The 22,605-nt window shown below is 30.9% G+C and overlaps 5 protein-coding genes across 5 annotated transcripts; 1 reads left to right on the top strand and 4 right to left on the bottom strand.

Moving 5' to 3' along the window:
* Positions 1 to 262: 262 nt before the first annotated feature.
* On the bottom strand, positions 263 to 1,887 carry LOC143917565 (pancreatic lipase-related protein 2-like). Its single transcript, XM_077439104.1, has 6 exons — positions 1,650 to 1,887; positions 1,404 to 1,554; positions 1,175 to 1,323; positions 864 to 1,106; positions 458 to 791; positions 263 to 372 (listed from the first exon to the last, which is right to left on the bottom strand). Exons 1-6 carry the CDS (start codon positions 1,690 to 1,692, stop codon positions 315 to 317), a joined length of 978 nt encoding a protein of 325 aa, XP_077295230.1. The 5' UTR covers positions 1,693 to 1,887; the 3' UTR covers positions 263 to 314.
* A 5,821-nt stretch (positions 1,888 to 7,708) lies between these two features.
* On the bottom strand, positions 7,709 to 9,737 carry LOC143917819 (lipoprotein lipase-like). The gene is made up of 6 exons (XM_077439413.1): positions 9,319 to 9,737; positions 9,091 to 9,244; positions 8,846 to 8,994; positions 8,504 to 8,749; positions 8,101 to 8,437; positions 7,709 to 8,027 (listed from the first exon to the last, which is right to left on the bottom strand). Exons 1-6 carry the CDS (start codon positions 9,359 to 9,361, stop codon positions 7,970 to 7,972), a joined length of 987 nt encoding a protein of 328 aa, XP_077295539.1. The 5' UTR covers positions 9,362 to 9,737; the 3' UTR covers positions 7,709 to 7,969.
* An 830-nt stretch (positions 9,738 to 10,567) lies between these two features.
* On the bottom strand, positions 10,568 to 12,474 carry LOC143918134 (endothelial lipase-like). The gene is made up of 5 exons (XM_077439850.1): positions 12,395 to 12,474; positions 11,755 to 11,914; positions 11,545 to 11,684; positions 10,820 to 11,472; positions 10,568 to 10,740 (listed from the first exon to the last, which is right to left on the bottom strand). The coding sequence occupies exons 1-4, from the start codon at positions 12,447 to 12,449 to the stop codon at positions 11,177 to 11,179; spliced, it is 651 nt and encodes a 216-aa protein (XP_077295976.1). The 5' UTR covers positions 12,450 to 12,474; the 3' UTR covers positions 10,568 to 10,740; positions 10,820 to 11,176.
* Positions 12,475 to 14,694: 2,220 nt separating this feature from the next.
* Positions 14,695 to 16,335, bottom strand: LOC143917795 (pancreatic triacylglycerol lipase-like). The gene is made up of 6 exons (XM_077439380.1): positions 16,241 to 16,335; positions 16,008 to 16,167; positions 15,789 to 15,928; positions 15,468 to 15,713; positions 15,057 to 15,390; positions 14,695 to 14,976 (listed from the first exon to the last, which is right to left on the bottom strand). Exons 1-6 carry the CDS (start codon positions 16,293 to 16,295, stop codon positions 14,922 to 14,924), a joined length of 990 nt encoding a protein of 329 aa, XP_077295506.1. The 5' UTR covers positions 16,296 to 16,335; the 3' UTR covers positions 14,695 to 14,921.
* Positions 16,336 to 19,521: 3,186 nt separating this feature from the next.
* LOC143917808 (pancreatic lipase-related protein 2-like) lies at positions 19,522 to 21,704 on the top strand. The gene is made up of 6 exons (XM_077439400.1): positions 19,522 to 19,703; positions 20,011 to 20,170; positions 20,432 to 20,580; positions 20,665 to 20,910; positions 21,078 to 21,414; positions 21,495 to 21,704. The coding sequence occupies exons 1-6, from the start codon at positions 19,649 to 19,651 to the stop codon at positions 21,547 to 21,549; spliced, it is 1,002 nt and encodes a 333-aa protein (XP_077295526.1). The 5' UTR covers positions 19,522 to 19,648; the 3' UTR covers positions 21,550 to 21,704.
* The last annotated feature ends 901 nt before the right edge of the window (positions 21,705 to 22,605 follow it).

Raw genomic sequence — 22,605 nt, 5'->3', positions numbered from 1 at the left:
ACTTTTTCTGAGAATGTGTTCTGTGTTTCTAAAATCGAATACGACTGAATGGAATCAATTTGAAGATTGTTAAATAATTTGAATATGTATTTATGTATAGTAAAATTGAGTTCATGAAAAAAAATGTTTTTCAATGGGTTGTACCTATATAAAATGTACATATGTATAAAAAAATATAGCTGTATATGTATGTATGTACATATTTGTAATATTATGATATCCCTATTTAAATATATTAATATATTAACATAAAAACAACAACAAAGATTTGAAAAATATTCATATATTTCTTATACTACTTGTGTAATTACAAATTATTCAATATAGTAAGGTTTTTCAGCATTGGTTTTCAAAGCATATATTCCACCATCACTGAAATAAAATTTTTAAATAATCAATTAATATTTAAAATATATGTAATTCACGCTATTTTTAATGTAAAATAATTAAAAATTACCCTGGTTTAATCTTCGAACCACCCATATAAAGTTTACCCAAGTTAGCACAGTTCCCATTGGTAATCTCATTTACATCATTGCAACGATTAGCCATGAACTTTTCGTGATCGAGAGAATCGGCCATATATTCCCAGCTTCTATAATGAGAACAATACAGATTTCCATCGCATCCTGGCATTTGAACACCTCCATTAGGATAAAAATCATTGTGTCCAATGGCATCCAATAGACCCAATTGTCCAATATTCGTATGAATGATTTCCACATACTTGGCGTCAGTGCGTCTCAAACGCTCAGAACTACTGGTCCAAGAAGGACTGGCTGGATCCAAACCTGAACACAAAAACCACATTTTATTATTCTGAATATCCGTTATTTATTTTATAAGCTTTAAATAAAACAAACCTGTTATGTATTCTATAGTTCCATTCGACAATCTTCCTGCAAATCCAACCACATGAGCTCCCAAGCTGTGTCCTAAAATGTGAATATTCGAATATGGAACTCCTAAAGAATTTAACCAATTGATCATGTCAGCTACACTTTGTCCTGCTCCAGGTACATTTCGAACGGATTGAGTATAACCACCACTAGAACCATTAGACCAGTCGACTGCTACAATATTGACGTCTACGGCTTCTAAGAAAGCTGAAATCGAATTGATTTAATAAGTTTTCGATTGATTACACTTTTTAAAATAAAATAAAAATATCTACCAGGCCCTACTACAGTGTTGACTCCACTTTCAGCATCTCCAGTCCACCCATGAATCGTTATTTTGACTGGTTTCGTAGCATCGAAGTTGGTTGCTGCCAAACTTGCCTCGTCTCTTTTTTTGAATATTTGTGGGGTGGTTGGGTTTTTCCTGAAATGTTTATTTATTAATTTAATCAATTACTTCGACAAAAATATAAAAAAATAATTACTTCATGATTCAAATCTAGCCTGGTATATACTCCATATTCTATATCTACTTCGGGATCGAATCTGACAGTAGGTGGCGTATCATCATTAAGATCTATTACACGCAAAATGCCTTTTTCATCGACGAATTTAATGATTTCGAATTCTTTTTCTTGAATTGGTGTGCATTGTGCTAAAGAATATTATAAAAATTACGTTTTCATCATAATATTAAATACTATTTTGGTGTTATATGTATGTGTGTATGTATGTATAGTACTTTAATACCTTTGCAGAATATGAGGAAAAAGCAAACAAAAACTGCCTTCATTGTGATTGTCTTTTGATACTAAAACAATTTTTTTAATTCACTGAATTTTATGTGAATTTATCAAGATATGTTTATCAGATGTATCTCGTAGAGATTGTGGGTAAATTATATATTTGTTTTGAGACAATAGAGTTATTATTATTAGATTATTTTTGCCATCGAATTAAGCCTTTAAAGATTTGGCAAACTAATAGTACCTATATAAGTTTATTAAAATTATACTTATATATTATGAAATTCATTCTGTATCTAAATACTCATTTTCCTTATCTATTATATACATATACACATGTATGTACATATGTGGTGGCATATTTTGCTAATAATCTAATATGTACGTCATCATTGACGTTTTGATTGTTTTTTTTTTTTGAAAAAATTTTGCACGTCATAATGAAATTAGAGATAAAATCTATACACGTATGTCAAAGATACCGTTAATATGTTATATCAAGTATAGCACTTCAAATTAAGATTACTTTAATTAGCTATTTCTTTTGATATAGATCTATAAGGCGTAAAATATAAGCACATATGTATACGCAATCCATATTGCTCATACTTTACGTCCTATTGTTTACATTAAACATCTACTTATGACTAATCTAGCATATTTTTACCACCATTAGGATAAATGTGTGTATATCCAACTAATTTAATTCATCCTGAGAAACCACCATAGTATGGATATGGCTTTATTTTCCATCAAACGGTAAGATCTTTTGGATCGCATTACCCCAAAGAAGAAAATCGGAATCCATTTCTAAGAGATCTTATAAATATGATAAATATGAATAAAAATATATAGTCTGATGATAGTTTAAGAAGTGAAAAACACCTGTTATATATTTGACAGTTCCTCCAATTAGCCTTCCAAAATGAGTCATAATATGTAAATGAAAAACAAAAAAGCGAACTCCCAAAATGTTCAACCAACCAATTAATTTAACAGCTTTTACTACAGCTTATTTACCATTAAAACTTGCTATAACATAATTACCACTTCCAATCGACAACCATAATATTTACATCCATTGCACTTAAAAATGCTTTAACAATATTATTTTTTCAATTTTATTTGATTTATAATACATTTTATAGAATACATAACTTATTATTTTATTACCATCAGCTATCCAAGATTGTTTTCCGAACTTGCGTCAATGTTATCACCTTCTAAATCTATCCAATATATGGCTCTCTCCACCGGAAAACTATATGAATCAACTTGGTTTCTCTCCCAGAGATACAGTAGCAGTATTAGAGATGCAGTATCAGAAATACATATAAATAGATACTATAATAAAATTACTATAATAATTATATCATTAATTAATGGCATTATTTTGAAATACCTTTCAAAAGGGTCATTATTGTTAAGATGGTCAAGATGGTTAAAAAACGTTGCATTTGGCTATTTTTTATAAAATCATTTATTTTATAATTTAACCCATGCGTGCTTGTCTGAGATATCTATCATTGGATATACAATTGTCTTTTGTTGTTTAACGTTAGTAAGTAATCATATTATAGTATTTTTAGTTTTAGTTAGCTTATAGTGAAATAAATTCCAAATTTTAATTTTAATACAACTTTTTATTAAATTGTTACACGCTTTCAATATAATATATGCGAATACATACAAACATACATACATATTATAATATGTTAAACTAATGTAATCATCCTTGATAGTATGGCTTTTCGACATTCGTTTTAAGAGCATATACCCCCTCATATCTAAAAATTAAAATTATTTGAAATAAAAATGATTCTTGGATATCTAAAAAAACATCTAAAACATTATAATTACCCTAATTTAATTTTAGAGCCTCCCATATGCAATTTTCCATTGTTGGCGCAAGTGTCAGTGCCAATCTCTTCCACTCCGCTGCATTTGTTTGCCATGAACCCTTCATGATCTATGGAATCAGCCATGTAGAGGAAAGAATGGCTGTGAGAGCAGCCTGTGTCGATGACAGTACACCCAGGCATGACTCTACCACCATTTGGATAAAAATCTGTTTGACCCACTGGTTCCATTAAGCCCAAATAACCGCCATTGGTATGGATAACTTCAACATATTTTCCATCGGAAGGTCTGATCCTTTGGCTTGTACTAGTCCAAAGAGGAAATGCTGGATCTAAACCTAACAGAAAACATAATATATAAATGAACACTCGTGAAGCATAGATATCACACTCAAATATCTAATTATAAGAACAAATATTTACCTGTAATATATTCCACAACTCCTCTAGTCGCAGTTCTGCCTGAAACTCCGGCCACATGGCCACCCAAACTATATCCCAAAACATGAATATTGGAAAAGGGAACTCCCAAAACATTCAGCCAATCCATCAATTCACCAACTTTTTCTCCAGCTCGAGGAACGTTGAGACTAGATGTAATGTAATCACCACTGGCACCCTCTGCCCAATCAACCACGATCACATTCACATCCATGACACTCAAAAATGCTAAATAAAAATGACCAAATCAATCAATTTGCATTATAATTTATAAATCATCATATTATTAAAAGATTTTTACCGTCAGCCAGCACCAAATTCATCTTACTCCCACCACTGCTTCCCCATCCATGAATGGTTATTTTCACTGGTTTTTTTGGATCAAACTTTGTAGCTAATATGCTTTCATTGTTACCTTTGGAAAATTCCACTGGAGTTTGAGCATTTTCCCTAAAATTGACAAGTGAAAGTTTCATTTGAGTGAACGCTAAAGTCTTGGCAACGCTCAAAACAGACGTAATCCAATTTTAACTTACCTATTGTACATTAAATATTTCATATCTGCATCGGGATCGAACCTATTCGGTGGAAGATTGTCATCTTCTAAATCTATCCAATGCATAACTCCATCTCCGTCGGGAAATTGTATGAATCGAGGTAGGTTTTTTTCCAATATCGGAGAGGCAGTCGCTGAAATATAATATAAATCTAAGATAAAAAATTTATTTTTTTAATATCGAATATTTGAGTAATGTAATAAAAATACCGCCTAAAAGAGCCACTATTATTATGATTAAAAATCGTTCCATTTTGAATATCTTCTAACAACTGTTTTTTTTTTCGACAAAACAATTACTTATATTAATTTACGTATATGCTTATCTAAAAATTCAACAATACAAAGACGTTGTTTTAATAAATTACTCAACCAGAAAACAATAATCACCTTCATGTCGTATTTCTAAATCATAATAATATTAAGATATAAATCTAGTTATATTTCATAATTGAAATTTTTCATATTTTAAACATTTCCACAAACAACTTATTTAAAACATAACAATAATAAAATACAACAAGTTAATCAACGGTTTTTCACCATTGTCTTAAGATAATAAACTCCTTAATATCTATAAACAAAAGATTTTACAAGGTATATTAATTAAAAATCACTCTTAAAATATCATCAAACGTTTGATTACCACTTGATTTCAATTTTTGATCCTCCTTTATCCGTTATTTTCTAATATTAGCTCAGCTATTGCTAGAAACTTTTCCGAAATCATTACCTTTATTAGCCATAAATCCTTCATGGTCAATAGAATCTGATATATAAATAAAAAGACATATCATTACATAATTCTACCACCATTAGGATAAAAACCGCATGGCCAAAAATCTCATGTCCATCAAACAACCATTAGTGTGGATTATCTCAACGTACTTTCCATCGGAAGATCTGAGCCTTTGACTTGTATTAGCTCCATAGAGGAAGTATTGGATCTATGTAAGCCTAAAATAAATATATTAATACATATATTAACACGTACGTGATTATCAGATCAATACAACAATCGTTTATAAATAGATTTATAAACGATTGTTGTATGTTATTTTATCTTCTTCTCCAAACGGTGTAATTAATTGCTCGTATCGTGTTTGTTTAAGGTTCGTTCATATTATCCAGCAATGCGCGTCAACATCCCGGCGCAACAATGCACGGGATAGACAACTTCTAATCATACTATACAGCCGCCCGTGTACGTTCATACTTTTTTTTAACGAGTTCAAGGCAAAATTGGCTTACATTTACATACATTGCCATATCTTCGAGTCAATATTGTCACAATATGACGATTCAGAAAATATTCAATGCACATGGAAACACTTTCGTAAGTATGGGTGCACTCACTATTATAACACACATATTTTTACAGTGGCCAAAGAAAATCCTTTCTGCTTGATTTGAAAAACGTTTCGGTGACATGTACTGCTGTATATTATGAATTGTTCGGGTCAGTTACTGCTGTTTTGGACACGTCGCTCCAAGTCTATTGTTTATATTTTATGTCTATAAATTGGATAAACCGAGGTGATGCTTCTTCTAATGTTAGAGATGCAGATACAGCAAGATTTAATTAGTTTCAATTTTAAAAACTAATATCACTGACGTTATATTTGTATGTATACATATGTATATGTACTCTTGTGATCAACACCTTCCAAGAGAGCTACCATTAAGACAAGTAAAAATCGTTCAATTTGAATTTCACGACAGAAATGCTGTTTTTCTCGCTGTATCAGTCGTATATATGGTATGTATATGTATGTACATATATGTATATTTTTTTATTTTTATTTTACAAAAATCAATTAATCAAGCACAATCGTCTAACAGATTGCTCCAAAGCGACGAGTGTGCTAAAAAGATTAAGAAGTACAATAGTAAAAAATATAAGTTAAAAAACAAATTACATATACAAATATACAAATTAAATAAGGAAAGGATAACTAAATAAAACATGAAATCATAATAAAATCATAATTAAAATCACCAACTTAACCTTTCTAAATGGTCGCGACCTCCATAACTTAGGAATTGGTGCAGAGAATGAAGAGAGACATGACAAATGTCAATGGCACCATCCAGTGAATTTAAGAAACGGAGGCCGCGAGGAATGGGAGAATAACAAAATGCCACAGTTCTAGCCAAAGGAGTGTGAAAAAGGGGACGATGGCGGATCCATATCACACTCTCTGGAGCATGAAGGCCCAACTCAGCCAGGATAGACGGACAGGAGATACAGCCTCTAAATATGGAAAACAAAAACTTGATGAGAGCAACACTCCTCCTGTGGTCAAGAGAAGTGTAGCCGACCATACCCATGACGAATTTTGAAGGAAATAAGTATGGGTAAATCTCATATTACTCCTTATAAAGCAGTCTGAGAAATCGTCTTTGGACAAGTTCAAGCTTCACAGATAAAGACTTAGAGACTTAGTGTAAGGATTCAAGATTATAGAGGCGTATTCCAAGATACTCCTAACTAGAGCATTGTACAGCAATCTCAAAACAGCGGGATTATGGTAGTGTCGAGAATTACGAAAGACAAACTCAAGCATTCGTGAGGCAGAGGAACACACAGAGTCGATGTGAATAGCGAAATTTAGGTCACTCTGGAATGCAACCCCAAGATCAACAGTTGAATCGATCCAGTTCAATAAAAAGTTACCAACAAGATATGGAAAGGTACGATCGGGATATAAGCCCATTTGTGGTTATCAGAAAGTTAATCAAACTATACACAATATATAATCAATTATAAGTAACAATTTAAAAAAATATGTTTAAATTTTTCTTTTTCTTAGAGCACTTTATCACTTTTTAAAAATATTTTTTGAAGTGACTTAAAAAATATTGTCACTTCACAGATAATGCGGAATTAATATTACATTATATATGAAATAGTTGATATGGTGAAGAGAGTGAGGAGATTGAAATGACAATGATCGGGTCACGTAGCTAGAAGAATAGACGAAATGTGGACAACAGAAGTGAAGGAATGGTACCGGAAGGAATGTAAAAGGTTGAAGGGAAGGCCACAACGAAGATGAGTGTTTTGAAAAATTAGAAAAATGTGTGGGAGTGAGATGAATGAGATTTGCGCAAAACAGAGATGAATGTAACCGTGTAAGCAATGGATGGTGAATGGCTGTAAATGATGCTACTGATATTTTAAATAAAAATCAAAACTATTGAGAAACTGAAATGAATGTTCAAATATTATCAGTAAATCAAAGAAAACAATATATTATGTATACTGACGATAATATTTATCTTTGGTTTATTTTTGGTTTTTTTATTACATTAGAAACTCATTATTTAAATGATTTTAATATTACAATACAAAATTTTCTTACTTCAAAAATAAAAGTAAAGAAAAAAAAAGATACCTCAATTTATATACAAAATTTTAGTGATATAATATCGATATAAGTAAGTACAGACAAAGGCTTTAATTTATTATCCTTGATAGTATGGTTTTTCTGCATTAGTTTTGAGAGCATAAATTCCTTGAGACCTAAAAAATAATATAAAGACATTAATTTTAATATTTTTATTGTGACACATTTGACAAAAAAATTTACAATCACCCTAATTTAGTTTTCGCTCCTCCCATATGCAATTTTCCGACATTGGCGCAGGTGTTGCTACTAATTTCCTCCACACTATTACACTTGTCTGCCATAAAACGTTCATGGTCTATGGAATCTGCCATATAGTGATAAGCACGATTGTGAGAACATCGTACATCTATTGTAGAACACCCTGGCATAACTACACCACCGTTCGGATAGAAATCAGTGTGTCCAATCGGTTCCATCAAACCCGATAAACCACCATTGGTATGGCTAATCTCTACGTATTTCCCATCAGAAGCTCTGATCCTTTCACTATTACTACCCCATAATGGGAAAGCTGGATCCATTCCTACAACAAATCACATTTTAAATCATATCTACATATTTGTTAAATTACAAACAAATCTTAAATAACCTGAAATATATTCAACTTTTCCTCTAGTTGCTGATCTTCCTGAAATTCCTGCAATATGGCCTCCCAAGCTGTGTCCCAAGACGTGAAAATTAGAAAATGGAACTCCCAAAATGTTCAACCAATCAATCAATTCACCAACTTTGGCTCCAACCAAAGGAACATATCGAGCCGATGTAACATAATCAGCACTAGCTCCAATTCCCCAATCGATGACAATTACATTTACATCCATCGCACTTAAAAATGCTAAAAAAAATATACATGTAAAGTATGTATTAATATTTACATTTAAAATTAACAAAAAGGCATATTTGGACAAATATAATACAGTATAATACTTACCATCAACTAGAACTTTATTGTTCTCGTTTTCACCATCTCCTGTCCATCCATGTATGGATATTTTGACCGGTTTTCTCGAATCGAATTTCGTAGCAAATATGCTATCGTTATTCCCTTTGAAAAATTCTTCTGGGTTTTGACCGCTTCCCCTGAAATAATATTTCAAAATGTTGTTTATATAACAGTATACGTCACTTCGAATTTATTTTTTATATATTTTCGAATAATGTGAGATATGTACATACCTACTGTGTAATAAATATTTTATATCGTCTTCAGGATTGAACTTGTGCTGTGGAAGATTATCATTTTCTAGATCGATCCAATGCAAAATGCCTGTTTCATCTGGAAATTGGATAAACCTAAGAGATTTTTCCTCAGATTTTGCCGATCCAATTACTACAAATATGGTCAAAATATGTAATAAGATATAAATGTATATACACATTGTTACAACTTTTAAAAATAAATACCTCCTAAAAGAGTAACGATTAGGATGCTCGATTGTCGATTCATTTTGTCCTAATTGAAAACTGTTGTAATTTTGATGTGTCGATTGTTTTTATATTGCCTTTTGTGTATTATCTAGCAATCGATTTATATTCAATCAAATCATAAATATAATATATGTATACATATAATTTAGGAATAGTAAATAAATTCAGATGTCCATAGACCAAATTTATTTTATTTTATTATTAAATGATGAAATTTCCGGCTGTTTGATCATCACTGCAAAATTAGAAAATCACCTGTGATATATATATTTTAAGGTCCTTCGAGTGAGAGATCTACTCGATCTTCTCGTGTCCCAAGACGTGGAAATTGGAAAATGGAACACCTAAAATGTTCAACCAGTCCATTTATTCACCCACTCGCTCTAACCAAAGGGACATATCAGTCTGATATAACGTAATCAGCACTGACTCCAACTTCCCAATCGATAAAAATGATATATTCATAAATATCACTTAAAATGTTGCAGAAAAATAATCTTACATAAAAATAAATATAATAATTTGAAAAGAATTCATAATCAGCCATTACATTTGTTCAAACTTTCATTGGCTCATGTTCCTTCCTGGATGGATATTTTTTCTGGTTTTCTGGTATTAAATTTTGCAGCAAATATGTTGTCATCATTTCCATTGAAAAATTCGACTGGTATTTCAGCCAAAAATCATACTCTAATCCAACTTTATTTAAAAGACTGCACATTTTAAAATAAATATTATATATCTTCATCCGGATCGAAACTGTGCGACGTAAGATTATCGTTTTCCAAATCTATCCAATGCACAACTCCATTTTCATCAGGAAATTGTATATATCGAGGCGGCTTTTCTTCCGGTAGAAGAGATTCAGTAGCTAAAATGTAAAGGCAATATTATTAGATTTACAAGTTTTAGTATTAAAATATATTTCTAATATAAGCACTATTAATAGAAACGAAAATTGTTTCATTTTTAATCATCTTGATGAACAGACGTATTTTTGAGTGATCATTGTTTATATTCACCTGTGTGTTTATCTTAGAGATCTATCTTATATATTGAATTGCATTATTGATATTTACTACGTAACTTATTATATACGTATATAATATATACATATAACAGTTTTGATACAACTCGTTGTAGCGTCACTTCGAACTGAACATTTTGTTATTATCGTGGAGAAAGATAAATATGAATTATATCTTAATAAAAATACACTATTATAAAGGAATATAAAATAATTTTATTTATATTTGTTGTTTACAAAACACATATTATCAAAAATTATAAAAATATATCATATCTAATATAGATAACATAAATGAAAAAAATTTCCAAAAATTTTAACCCTTGTAGAACGGTTGCTTCTTGTTCGTCTCCAAATAAAATATTCCAGTTCTGCCAAAAAATACATAAATTTAAAAAATTGCAAAGAATATAAGAACAAAATAAAATTATAAGTAATTAACAAACTTACGCCTTCTTAGGACTAGATCCTCCCATATGCAGTTTACTCAATTTGGCACATTTTCCTTTGTTCATTTCAGTATAATCGGTACATTCATCGGCCATGAATCCTATGTGATCGATGGAGTCAGCAAAATATTCGTACGCTCTCATGTGAGAACAAGAGACATCAATCAGACATCCCGGTTGACTTGATCCTTTGTTGGGGTAAAAATCAGTATCACCAACGGGTTCTTTCAATCCCAAACCACCAGAATCTGTATGGATGACTTCCACGTACTCTCCATCACTAGGCCTGACCCTATCGCTTTTGCTACCCCATAATGGATTGGCAGGATCCAAAGCTAAAAGATAATTAGAAAATCATTCAAAATTTTGTTTCTTCTACTCTTAGAATTTTTAATTTCTCAGACATACCTGTAATGTAGGGAACTTTTCCCTTTTTAACTGAACGTCCAGCAATTCCCACACAGTGACTTCCCAAACTGTGTCCAATTAAATGGACATTATTTATGGGTGTTCCATTTTCGATCAACCAATCGACCAATTTTCCGACTAAAGCACCTACTTTAATAACATTCCTTGCAGCTGTTGAATACAAAGTAAAAGCTCCTTTTCCCCAATCTACTACTATGACATTTTGATCAGCGTTCTTGTAGAATGCTAAAAAAACAGACAGCGTCATACAAGATTCCTCAAACATCTGATCACTTATTACACATTCAAAATACATACCCTCAGTGATGAGTTGGTTGATTTCACTTCCACTGTTGCTCTGCCATCCATGGATTACAATGTTTACTGGTTTTTTTGCGTCATAGTTTGAATTTGCCAAGCCTGCATTGTTGCCGTATACAAGATCTTGTTTTCCTTTCCTAAAATAGATGCACGAACTATCAGTTAAATTCTGCAAATACTAAAAATCTTTAGGAAAATGATTCATACCTAGTGTGCAAAATAAACTTCACAGATTTTTCAGCATCGAATCTTGCATTCGGCTCCTCTGCGTGCAAATCTATCAATGATAACTTTCCATCTTCGCCTCCATATAGAAAATATCTTTGCCCTTCTTCATACTCGCCTAACACTAATGAATTAATGCCACCTAAAAATAGCATGATAAATATTGTAAGATAAAATATATCACAAATTATTTTTTATAATAATATTTATTAGATAAGTTTATACCAGCCAGCAGCATAGCTCGGACGTTAAGCTTCTGCTTACCGTCAAGAAGGTGCCGGGTTCTATCCCTGAATGAAAATGAATTTTTCAGAGTATGCTGTTGGTCAGACCTGGATTTGTGACTCCAGGTTGATCGTTTCCTATCAGAGTTTGCCAATTTTCTCTGATTTCATTGTTGAAACGGTTCCCGGAAAAAAAATTGGCTAAAAATCCTTCCTACCTACTATGTCACCACTATTTGAAAAATTTGATTGATGTACAATAAAAATTTCAGTTTTTTCAGTGTCTCGCAATTCAACGACAAAAATGCTGTATTTGTATTTGTAATTGGCCAGGAAGGCGCATTGGGATTTACCTGTAAGGCCTTCCTGGTATATATGTAAAATAAAAATAAAAATACCAGATATGCGGGTAACACCCGAAAATAATATAAAAATAAAACTCAAAAGCTTCATCTTGTCTGAGTTTCAATTTCGCTTTAATCTGAATGCAGCATCCTTCCTATATATGTATATTCGAATTTGAGAGAAAAAAAATATCTGTTTTGATTTTATCGATGTGTTTTGAAATGACAATGTAAAAATGCAACGATAACAAAATATTTATTTATTACAAATGCAGCACACCTGAAAAACTGCTAATTGCAGTCAACTTGAGGGCATAGTCAGTGCAAAAAATACGTATAATATACATATGCAGTACCTTAATTTTAATTCGTGTTCATTGGTTATGTGTAAACTTTTTTGTTTTTTTTTTTTTGAGAAACAAAAATATACATTACATATACATATGTACATGTACGTCTTTACATCATTTTATTAAATATAATAATATTATTATATTTTGTCGATATTGTATGATCTTCGAACAATTTTAAAATAAAAACATGCACGCCACGCTTTAAAGAAAAAATGTAAAAATTTAACAAATATAGATAAAATTATAAATTCGCAAGCAAATACCAATTCAGTATTCAGTAAATTTTGAGTCAAAGAACATTAAAAAATTAATCCTATAGTCAAACTAAGTAAATATATGTATACGTAAAATGTCAGATACTACGCAATAAAATAAGATATTTGTAATTATAATTAAATCTAAAATTAAAAAATATTTTTGTGATACAGCTACATTTGTTTATATTTGATTGATCTGGATTCACTTAACAAATAAATAGATAAATTGAATTACGTGCCTTTGATATGAAATCGCAAGATCGATCCTTTATATAAAAATATAACACAAATCAATTGATGAATTGTTAATTTGACGTGTTTTCTCAAATCAGGTATTAATAATTATTCTATTACATTTCCCTAAGTAAAGATGTATTAGGTATATTAGTTGGGTGTATATATTGGCTAAAATAATCATATTATATATATACATTTAGGTACATACATACATTGATATTGAAAAATTATTTATATACTTTTACAGTGTAGTTAAAACATGTGTATGAAGGTATTTTGCATTTAATATAGTGGATGTGTTTAATCGGTCAATAACTGATAAATGATTTCGGTCAGTTTTTATAATAAATGTCGATTAATTATTGCAAATAAAAATCAATAACTATTATATGTAGGTATATGTAAAATAAATGGTTGGTAAATAATAAAAAATTACGTCTTTAAATTCGGGTCAGGACAGTAACAATTATAAATTGTCAGTTTATTCATAATTTCACAAAGTTACTAAAGACGGAAACGATTTCAAGAAAATGTCAGTGATTCTATTATTTTATAAAATGGACATTTCTATGAATCCAATCAAAGCGTTTCCTGTCCAAACTAAAAAATGAACTGACCAAATTCATATGCAATTAGAGAACATGTAATTTAAAAGTTACTGTCAAACTGTTATTTTGTTGCCTTGAATTTTTTTGCATTAAAAAAATATTATATATATATATAAGACTATTTGAATTTAATTTATTGCTAATTATCATTCAATCGGAATTTTTTGATAAAACCGTGCACTTTTATCATCAATGAATGTCATTTAAACACGTAGATTCGAATCAGTATATTTCGATTTTATTCACATAATAATGATTATAAGATGCCAAAAAATTAATAATAATAAAAACACATATCAATGTACATGACTATTGATCACAAAGCGCTCAGCCAAAAATCATTAAAATCTCTATAACGGAACATCTGGCAAACGAAAAGTCCATCATACTAACGACAACTATCATACTAATGAGAACTCGAGTGCCAAATATTCCGTATTCGCGATTTTCATGGCAAAAATTGTCTTTTGGGTGATCGCAATGTGACTAATAATCCAATTACCGCACATACATAAAGCTAGCAGTGAGGCTCGGTGGTTGGGCTTTTGAATAGCACCGAGAGGTAGCCGGGTTCGATCCCGTGAGTTGACCTCGGTTGAAAATAATTTATTCCGAATATATTATCTGTAATGCTGCTGGTCGGACTTCGATATTTGTGACTCCAAGTCTGTCGTTTCCTATCAGAGTTTGCAAATTCTTTTGATTTCATTGTTGAAACAGTTCCTCCATTAAATTGGCTAAAAACCCATTCTACCCACTATGTCACCACTATTTGAGTAAAATTTATGTAAAAAATTCATAGATTCAGCAACTTACATATGTAATAAAAATTCTACATTGTTTGTAATTGGCCACATTGGGGTTTACCTGTAAGGCCTTTCTGGTATGTATGTAAAATAAATAAATAAATACAAAAACTTATAAATTTATTCAATTAATTTAAATTTCATACTGTACAATAAAGCATTTTAAAAATCTAATATAGATTTTCCAATGCTTGTTATAAATAAGTATGTATATTTGCATATACAAATAATATTATATATAATATCAATATCGATTATCACTAATCAATAAAAACAGAAAAAAATCGAGACTTATCCTAATACTACATTTAATTTAAATTTCAACTCTTGTAGAAAGGCTTCTTCTTGTTCGTCTCCAAATAGAATATTCCAACTCTGTACAAAATGAAAAAATAAAAATTTAATACTTTGAACCAATACACATTAGCGAATAGTAATAAAAATTAAATATTTACGCATTCTTAGGACTCGATCCTCCCATATGCATTTGACTCAATTTGGCGCACTTTCCTTTTGACATTTCCTTATAATCTGTACATTGGTCGGCCATAAATCCTTTGTGATCGATAGAATCGGCGAAAAATTCATACGACCTCGAATGAGAACAACTGACATCGATCAGACATCCCGGTTGACTACTTCCTTTGTTAGGATAGAAATCGATATCGCCCACGGGTTCCTTCAATCCCAAACTACCAGAGTCTGTGTGGATGACTTCTACATAATCTGCATCGCTGGGTCTGACCCTTTCGCTTTTACTACCCCACAATGGATTAGCAGGATCCATAGCTGAAAGTAATATGTATATTCGAGATAAATTTCAAATCTACGATTTGGATAATATTTTTTTAAATTTCAAGACTTACCTGTGATGTAAGGAACAGTTCCTTTTGTAACTGAACGTCCAGCAATTCCAACAGCGTGACCTCCCAAACTGTGACCAATTAAATGGAACGACTTTAGAGGTGTTCCATTGTCTACCAACCAATCGATCAACTTTCCAACGAAAGCTCCCACTTTCACAACATTTTTTGCAGATGAGGTGTAAAGAGAATTAGCCCCTTTTTTCCAATTAACTACTATCACATTGAGGTCGTCACTTTTCAAAAATGCTAAAAGAACAAATTTAATTATAAAATATTCTCATTTTAATAATATCTTATTTAATTACTACTCATCAAACATACCATCAGTAATAAGTGTATTTACTTCACTTCCACCGTTATTATTCCACCCGTGGATTATAATCTTCACAGGTTTTTTATTGTTAAAACGAGAAGCTTTCAAAGCTGCATCGTCGCCGTATTGTAAGTCTTCTGATCCCAGTCTATAAAAATAAAAAATATACCGAGCCTTTATAATTTTTCAATTGTAAATAAAAATTACAAAAAAATAAGAAAAAATACCTTGTGTGCAGAATAAATTTTACACTATTCTCAGCATCATATCTGAGTTCTGGTTCTTCCTCAAACAAATCGACTAAAATTATTTTGCCATCTTCGCCTCCGTATAGAAAATATCTTTGTCCTTCTTCATACTCGTTGGAAAACAACGATTTCGTTCCAGCTAAAATTAAAAAATGGTTGTTTAAAAAAATATATATTTAATAACCAACAGTGTATTTGATAAATGTAACTACCTGAAATGCTTGTGACACTCAAAAATACTACGAAAATAAAACTGAGAAGCTTCATCTTGGCCGAGTTTCAATTTCGTTATACGCTGAATCTTTCCTCCCTCGCATTTTATAGTTGAATTTAATAGAAAAATTTAATCTGATTTAATCTTATCATTTTGATTTTTATTGTAATATACATTATTTTGCAATGATAACGTAAAACCACGTACTTGTGAATAGATATACATATATATTTAAGTCGTTAGAATAGTCACCCGTGAAACATAACAAACTACGTACAAATTCATATGTACATACATATGTACATACGTAGTTAACAACAATGAATTTTAGCCTTTTTGAATTTTTTATTCAAAAATATATTTTCATGTATTTTATATATATATATACATAGATTGGAATACTTTGGTCTAGAAATGTGGAATTCAGATTTAAAATAGTATTGCCATTAACTTTGATCAAATGACGTAATACGATAATAACCACATACATATTTAGTCCATTCATGTAAACGTACATATGTATATACGTGCACCATCTTTGTAAAGATACATTTCGTTATTTTTTATAAGCCTCTTCTATACTTCACTTCTTAATAGAATCGTGAAGAGAATAAAATTATTCAGAATGAAAAGAAATATGGAGTAGAAAAAATTATTCCCCAATTCTGACATTAAATGATAGATCTAAATTTATTAAGTAACATCCAAATGTACATTCATTTGTATGAATACAGTAAAGCAACTAGATTAACTTTCAGTTGCCTATTGGACATAACCTATACATATGTACATACATATCTATGCTAGTAATCCCTATATTGTACTTATTACTATCGCATAAAGAGTATTTTATAATATTTTCAACTCTTCCTACTACATACAATCATATAATCCGTTTAAAATACATTTATTGCCTCTTAAATTTTTATATTATTATTTAACAAAAATAAAGGTAATTATACTCATATAGTTTACATATACATTAATGTATGTAACAGTCGAAGTGTATCTGCCAATTGTAATATATTTTGTCTACATAGTTGGCATATATTCCGTCTAACCCACGTTAGTTGATTCATATTGCTAATTACAATCCAACTGGTCAAAAAATAATTCAACTAAAAATACAGTTCAACTATAAGTTGGTACCAAGTTTTCGTGAAAACGTCACTCGACCAGTAAATAGAGTTGGAAAGTCACACTTTAGTTATAGTAATGCGGCACCCATTGCTTTTATTCATAATACCTAGCAAATATTAACGCATTATTAAATTCTAAAGCATTCGTAAAAACATGAGAACTGTCAAAACTCAACTGTTATATTATAAATGCCGCACATTGTTGAAACTGTACTTGCGCTTGTAGATGTATAATTTAATAATTGAATTGTATTCGAATATGAATGACCTAAAACGCCAGTTGGAATATATTCCAACTGAAAATACACTTCGACTGTAATAAATATACTACTATTATTCATTACTTCATTTAAATATTCGATTCAATATTTTCCGCGTCAATCGAGATTACATCTGTAAAAATACGTAGAAATGTAATGCGAAATTTCTTATCAAACATTTTCACATACCAAAATCGTGTCATTTAGACGTCATAGCCAACGCTTCCTTTATTAAACAATTCTAACTGATGTAATCTTAATCCATCATATGTAGTATGATCGATAAATATTTCTGAGCGGCAATTTCATACACGTTTATCAATTTTAATGACCGTAAGATTCAACAACGACCGTAACTGTCAACAGTAACAGTTAGTAATTATGATGAGAAATAATGTACATATTTAGTTTGATCGATAAAATATATGTATGTAGGTACAAATGTACATATGCTTGTATGCACATAAGAAAAAAGACTGGTTAACTTACTATTTTTATTATTCTTTAAGTCTGGTCTTTAAAATTATACGACTTTATTCAATTGAATATAAATATTTATAATATACATATGTATTTATGTACATATAATATTAGGCTCTGAAAAATATACCCGATATATGATAATCGAGGTTACATACATATAATGGAAAATAATTCGAAAGATTATGGTATGAACACAAACGAAAGATCTCCTTTTTATTGTTGTATAAAAAAAAATAATAGTCAATACTGATTTTTTAAAAATTCTAATATCAACAAAAATAACTTTTAACCACGATAACCTTTTAAAATAGTTTCGTAGCCACAATGACACGGTTTTCTAGTCTTGAAATTGCTGTAAAAATACTAGAAAGCGTGATTCCCAATTTAAAATAAAATTATTTTATTTTATAAGTCACTAGTGGTTTAACCCGGCTTCGCTCGGTATTTGTAATATAAACAGCTTAAACATGACAATACAATCTAAAAGTAAACATTAATTTGTTTTTTTATTAAATTTATTTGAATCGAAAAAAAAATATATTTAACGATATCTTTCATTTGTTTTCGATGTTCCCAACAAACCTTAAATACAAAGTCTCTTTCGAAATTATATATAAGATTTTTTGATTATTCTCTTTTACACTCATCTGTCAGTGAACTGTGGCTATCTTTTATTTCATTTAAAAATGAATAACATTCATGATGGAGGGATCGTCAATGATTTGATTTATTTCTATAAAATTCAACATTCCCTCGTTGATTGTCCTTCTAAAAGATCCTCTTCGCTTAACTTGATCTCTACCGTTATTTGTAATTGATGATAGATCTTATCGTAGTTATTATATCCATTCTCCCATCCCAAGATTGATTGGATATGGAGATGAGTATGGTGGTTTAATTGATTTTTTGTGATGATTCTCGATTTACAATTATTTTATTTATGCACATATGTATATATGTATGTATGTATGTGAGTGTATATACATATATGCAGGTATATGTTATGCTTTTGAATGATTCTGTATTTTATTAAAGCCTCATATTGTGCGTTTAAAAATAAAATAAAATAACTATCAACGTTATTGACGTGTTGGTTTTTGTCAGTTTCGGTTAGTTTGATGAAATTCTATTGTGATTTTCTATTTATTTTATAAAATTTCCGTACTTAAATACTATTATACAAAAGCAACAATGACTTTAACTGGGCTTGTTTCGTTTTTATTTTCCCAAAAGATAACGGCTCATACCGTCATTCCGTGTTTAGTACCTGACGTCGTTGATTATCAACGTTTCATAACGAATGTATAACAATCAAAATCATACGACGATCATATACAAATACAAAATATTAACAGTTATGAATCTACAAAATAAACGTATTATTTGATATCAAAATTACCTATGGCAAGTTTTATATAATATCCGATTCATTTATAATTGATAAAATCAATAGATTAATTTCGCATATATATATAAACACTCTGGGAATGATCCACCACATACATTGTGGAGACATTGGTAAAGATGAAGCTGTCAATTCTGACGCTGATTGCCATTTCGGCGATATCTTTCGTAACAGGTATGTAATTACACACATATGTATATACATATGAATCGCTATATTATACATCTACGGAAAAAGCAAAGACCCAAAGTTAGAACTTATTCACACTGGCACAATTAAAGAGTGTGTTGGTATATGTACATTGGAAACGACCCAACTTTTTCTATTCCCATTAATCTTCGCTGTGGTGCGAATCAATTCTACTATGAAACTCGCTAAATGCCCAAAGTTTAGCGATAGCTTTTGTTCTTACTTGCCTACTTGCTTTTTTTTTTTTTTGCGCTATGAATACTGAAGTTGTATTGTTCGTTGTCAATTTCAGCTGGAACCGTCATCCCAAATTTCCTCAGGTATAAAGAGGGTCAAAACTATTTTTTCACGACAGATGAAAATGGAAAACTACAATATGTTGACTTGAGAGTCCAAGTACCGGAGAGTAGATTCACAGCTGAAAAAGATGTTATCTTCAAGCTGTATACAAGGTAGATCCTATGCCTATTTAGTTCGAAAACACATGTTAATGACAGAATTATGTTTTCATTCTACATATATGTATGTATTGTTTTGCTTAAATACAAATATCTTCTTCTGTATGATTTATTTGGATGCACAATAATGATTCGTTTAACTTTAAACCTAACTATTGTTGGTCCATTTTTTATTCTTTTAATTTAGTGCAAAATGAAATTCGTTTACATACATATTTACCACATGTCCATTATTAATAAAAGTTACATTTTCAGGAAAAATCCAACAAGTGGTAATACTATCACATATAACGACGTCAACAGTTTGACTACTTCCAACTTTGATAAGAGCAAAGCGGTTAAAATCATCGCCCACGGATGGAACAATAACGGTGGAAGTGAAGTTTGCACACTCATAACTCAAAGTAAATACAATTATGATCATAGTTTTTTATAAAATTTTGTTTGTGTATTACATCAATAATAATTCTATTTATTATTATAATAAGAATTCTTGGCTGCAATGGACGTCAACGTCATCTGCGTTGATTGGGGTGCAGGTGCCAACGGTCTGTACGGCAGTGCCGTATCTCATGTACCCCCAGTAGGTCGCTTTGTAGCCAAATTAATAGATTGGTTGATTGACCATGGAAGCAATGTGAACAACTTCCATATTATGGGACACAGTCTCGGTGGACATATCACTGGAATTGCTTCAAGAAGTGTCACAAAAGGAAAAATTACTTACATTACAGGTACTTTTAAATCATACATGTTCATAATTCAGTTGACGATTTATTCTTATGCAAACATACGTACATATATTATGAATCTCAGCATAGCAATCTTAAATTATCTGACTAGCTGCATTCTTTTAATGTTTCTAAAATAAAAATAATATAAGTGCTCATTTGACCGACAGCGTTCGATCCCGCGGCTCCTTTCTTTGGCAGTGGAAGTGAACGAATCAGGCCCGGGGATGCCAATTACGTTGAAATCATTCACACGAATGCTGGAAATCTCGGTTTAGAAGATCCCGTCGGTGATAATGATTTCTATCCCAATGGGGGAGAGGATCAGCCAGGTTGTGGTATCTTAGACGTCGGTTGTTCCCATGGAAGATCATACCAATTCTTTGCGTATTCGTTGAACAATCAAGGTTTCATGGCTAACCAGTGTAAAACTTTGAGCGAAGTTCAGCACAATAAATGCGCAAATCTCAGCAAATTGCATATGGGTGGAGCCTCAGTGAAATCTAAGTGAGTGATTAATTATTATATGTTTGTTTATATAACCTGTTTGTTAATTATGATTATTTTAAATGTTTTTGTTGTTACAGGGTTGGATTATTCCTGCTTGAAACAACTGCTATTCCTCCTTACTACAAAGGATAGTTTGGCATGTTTACTCTTTTATCAATAGAATTGTATGAATTTGATTTTGAAAATGTATATAAAACATGATCGTTAGTATGTATGTACTTATGTATATACTTACGGAAAGGCTGGCCTTTTCAATTAATTAAAAATAAATGGTTTAATATATGATGAATTTCTTTTATTTTATAATAAGTGACACTCTCTAATCAATACCAATGTAATCATTTTTTAAATTTCCATCATTTTTTATCATTTCATCTTGGATTTTTTTATATTAATAAGTATTGAATTTCAAACCTTTGATAAGTAGATAGAAAGGTAACATTTGTACTGACATTGTATATGTATATATATATATATATATATATATACAATGTCAGTACAAATGTTACCTTTCTATCTACTTATCAAAGGTTTTTAACGACCAAATATTCTAAATATGATTGTTTTCTAAGATTTGAGTTCAGTTTAGTGTGGGTTTTCGAGGAGAAAGCATCAAATTCGAATTTTAACACGTCAACATGAAAAAACGAGCTCAGTTATCATTGCAGAAGAGTGTAAAAATCGCGACATTGGCGAGTTCAGGATTTTCCTTTCGGTCAATTTCCAAGAAAATGGGATGTTCTATATCAACTGTTTCGAGAATACTGGAAAAAAAAAAGAATCTGGAAGTTTTGATCGTAAGAAGGGGACCGGACTGAAAAGATGCACATCGGAGAGGCAAGACCGTGTAATAACCAGATTATCTTTACAGCAGTGATTCAAAACTGCTGTAGAAATAAGAACAGATGTATCTTCACAATTTTCCATGGAAATCAGCGACTCAACAGTAAGAAGGCGACTCAGAGAAGCTGGACTGCACGGTCGGAAAGCTGCAAAAAAACCACTACTAACCAAGAGAATGAAAAACAATCGATTGGAATGGGCGAAAGCACATGAAAATTGGAGTCCATCAGATTGGCAACGAGTGATACTTTCCGACGAATCAAAGTTTAACCTCTATAGTCCTGATGGTTTTCCGTATGTCCGAAGGAAAGTTGGCGAAAGGTATAATGAAAATTGTACCCTTAA

The sequence above is a fragment of the Arctopsyche grandis genome, chromosome 10, assembly GCF_051622035.1.
Source record: "Arctopsyche grandis isolate Sample6627 chromosome 10, ASM5162203v2, whole genome shotgun sequence".
Lineage (NCBI taxonomy): Eukaryota > Metazoa > Arthropoda > Insecta > Trichoptera > Hydropsychidae > Arctopsyche > Arctopsyche grandis.
This window is presented reverse-complemented; position numbering and strand designations above follow the sequence as displayed.

Coding starts and splice junctions, on each gene's coding strand:
- LOC143917565 (XM_077439104.1), bottom strand. CDS start 1,692: ATGAAGGCAGTTTTTGTTTGCTTTTTCCTCATATTCTGCAAAG. Junction 1,324..1,403: donor GAATATGGAGTATATACCAG/GCTAGATTTGAA, acceptor TAAACATTTCAG/GAAAAACCCAACCACCCCAC. Junction 373..457: donor GGTTCGAAGATTAAACCAGG/GTAATTTTTAAT, acceptor ATTTTATTTCAG/TGATGGTGGAATATATGCTT.
- LOC143917819 (XM_077439413.1), bottom strand. CDS start 9,361: ATGAATCGACAATCGAGCATCCTAATCGTTACTCTTTTAGGAG. Junction 9,245..9,318: donor AATCGTTACTCTTTTAGGAG/GTATTTATTTTT, acceptor CCATATTTGTAG/TAATTGGATCGGCAAAATCT. Junction 8,750..8,845: donor CAATAAAGTTCTAGTTGATG/GTAAGTATTATA, acceptor TATTTTTTTTAG/CATTTTTAAGTGCGATGGAT.
- LOC143918134 (XM_077439850.1), bottom strand. CDS start 12,449: ATGAAGCTTTTGAGTTTTATTTTTATATTATTTTCGGGTGTTACCCGC. Junction 11,685..11,754: donor AAGTTTATTTTGCACACTAG/GTATGAATCATT, acceptor CATCTATTTTAG/GAAAGGAAAACAAGATCTTG. Junction 11,473..11,544: donor CAACCAACTCATCACTGAGG/GTATGTATTTTG, acceptor CTGTTTTTTTAG/CATTCTACAAGAACGCTGAT.
- LOC143917795 (XM_077439380.1), bottom strand. CDS start 16,295: ATGAAGCTTCTCAGTTTTATTTTCGTAGTATTTTTGAGTGTCACAAGC. Junction 15,929..16,007: donor AAATTTATTCTGCACACAAG/GTATTTTTTCTT, acceptor TTATTTTTATAG/ACTGGGATCAGAAGACTTAC. Junction 14,977..15,056: donor GGATCGAGTCCTAAGAATGC/GTAAATATTTAA, acceptor CATTTTGTACAG/AGTTGGAATATTCTATTTGG.
- LOC143917808 (XM_077439400.1), top strand. CDS start 19,649: ATGAAGCTGTCAATTCTGACGCTGATTGCCATTTCGGCGATATCTTTC. Junction 20,581..20,664: donor TTGCACACTCATAACTCAAA/GTAAATACAATT, acceptor TATTATAATAAG/AATTCTTGGCTGCAATGGAC. Junction 20,911..21,077: donor AAAAATTACTTACATTACAG/GTACTTTTAAAT, acceptor TTTGACCGACAG/CGTTCGATCCCGCGGCTCCT.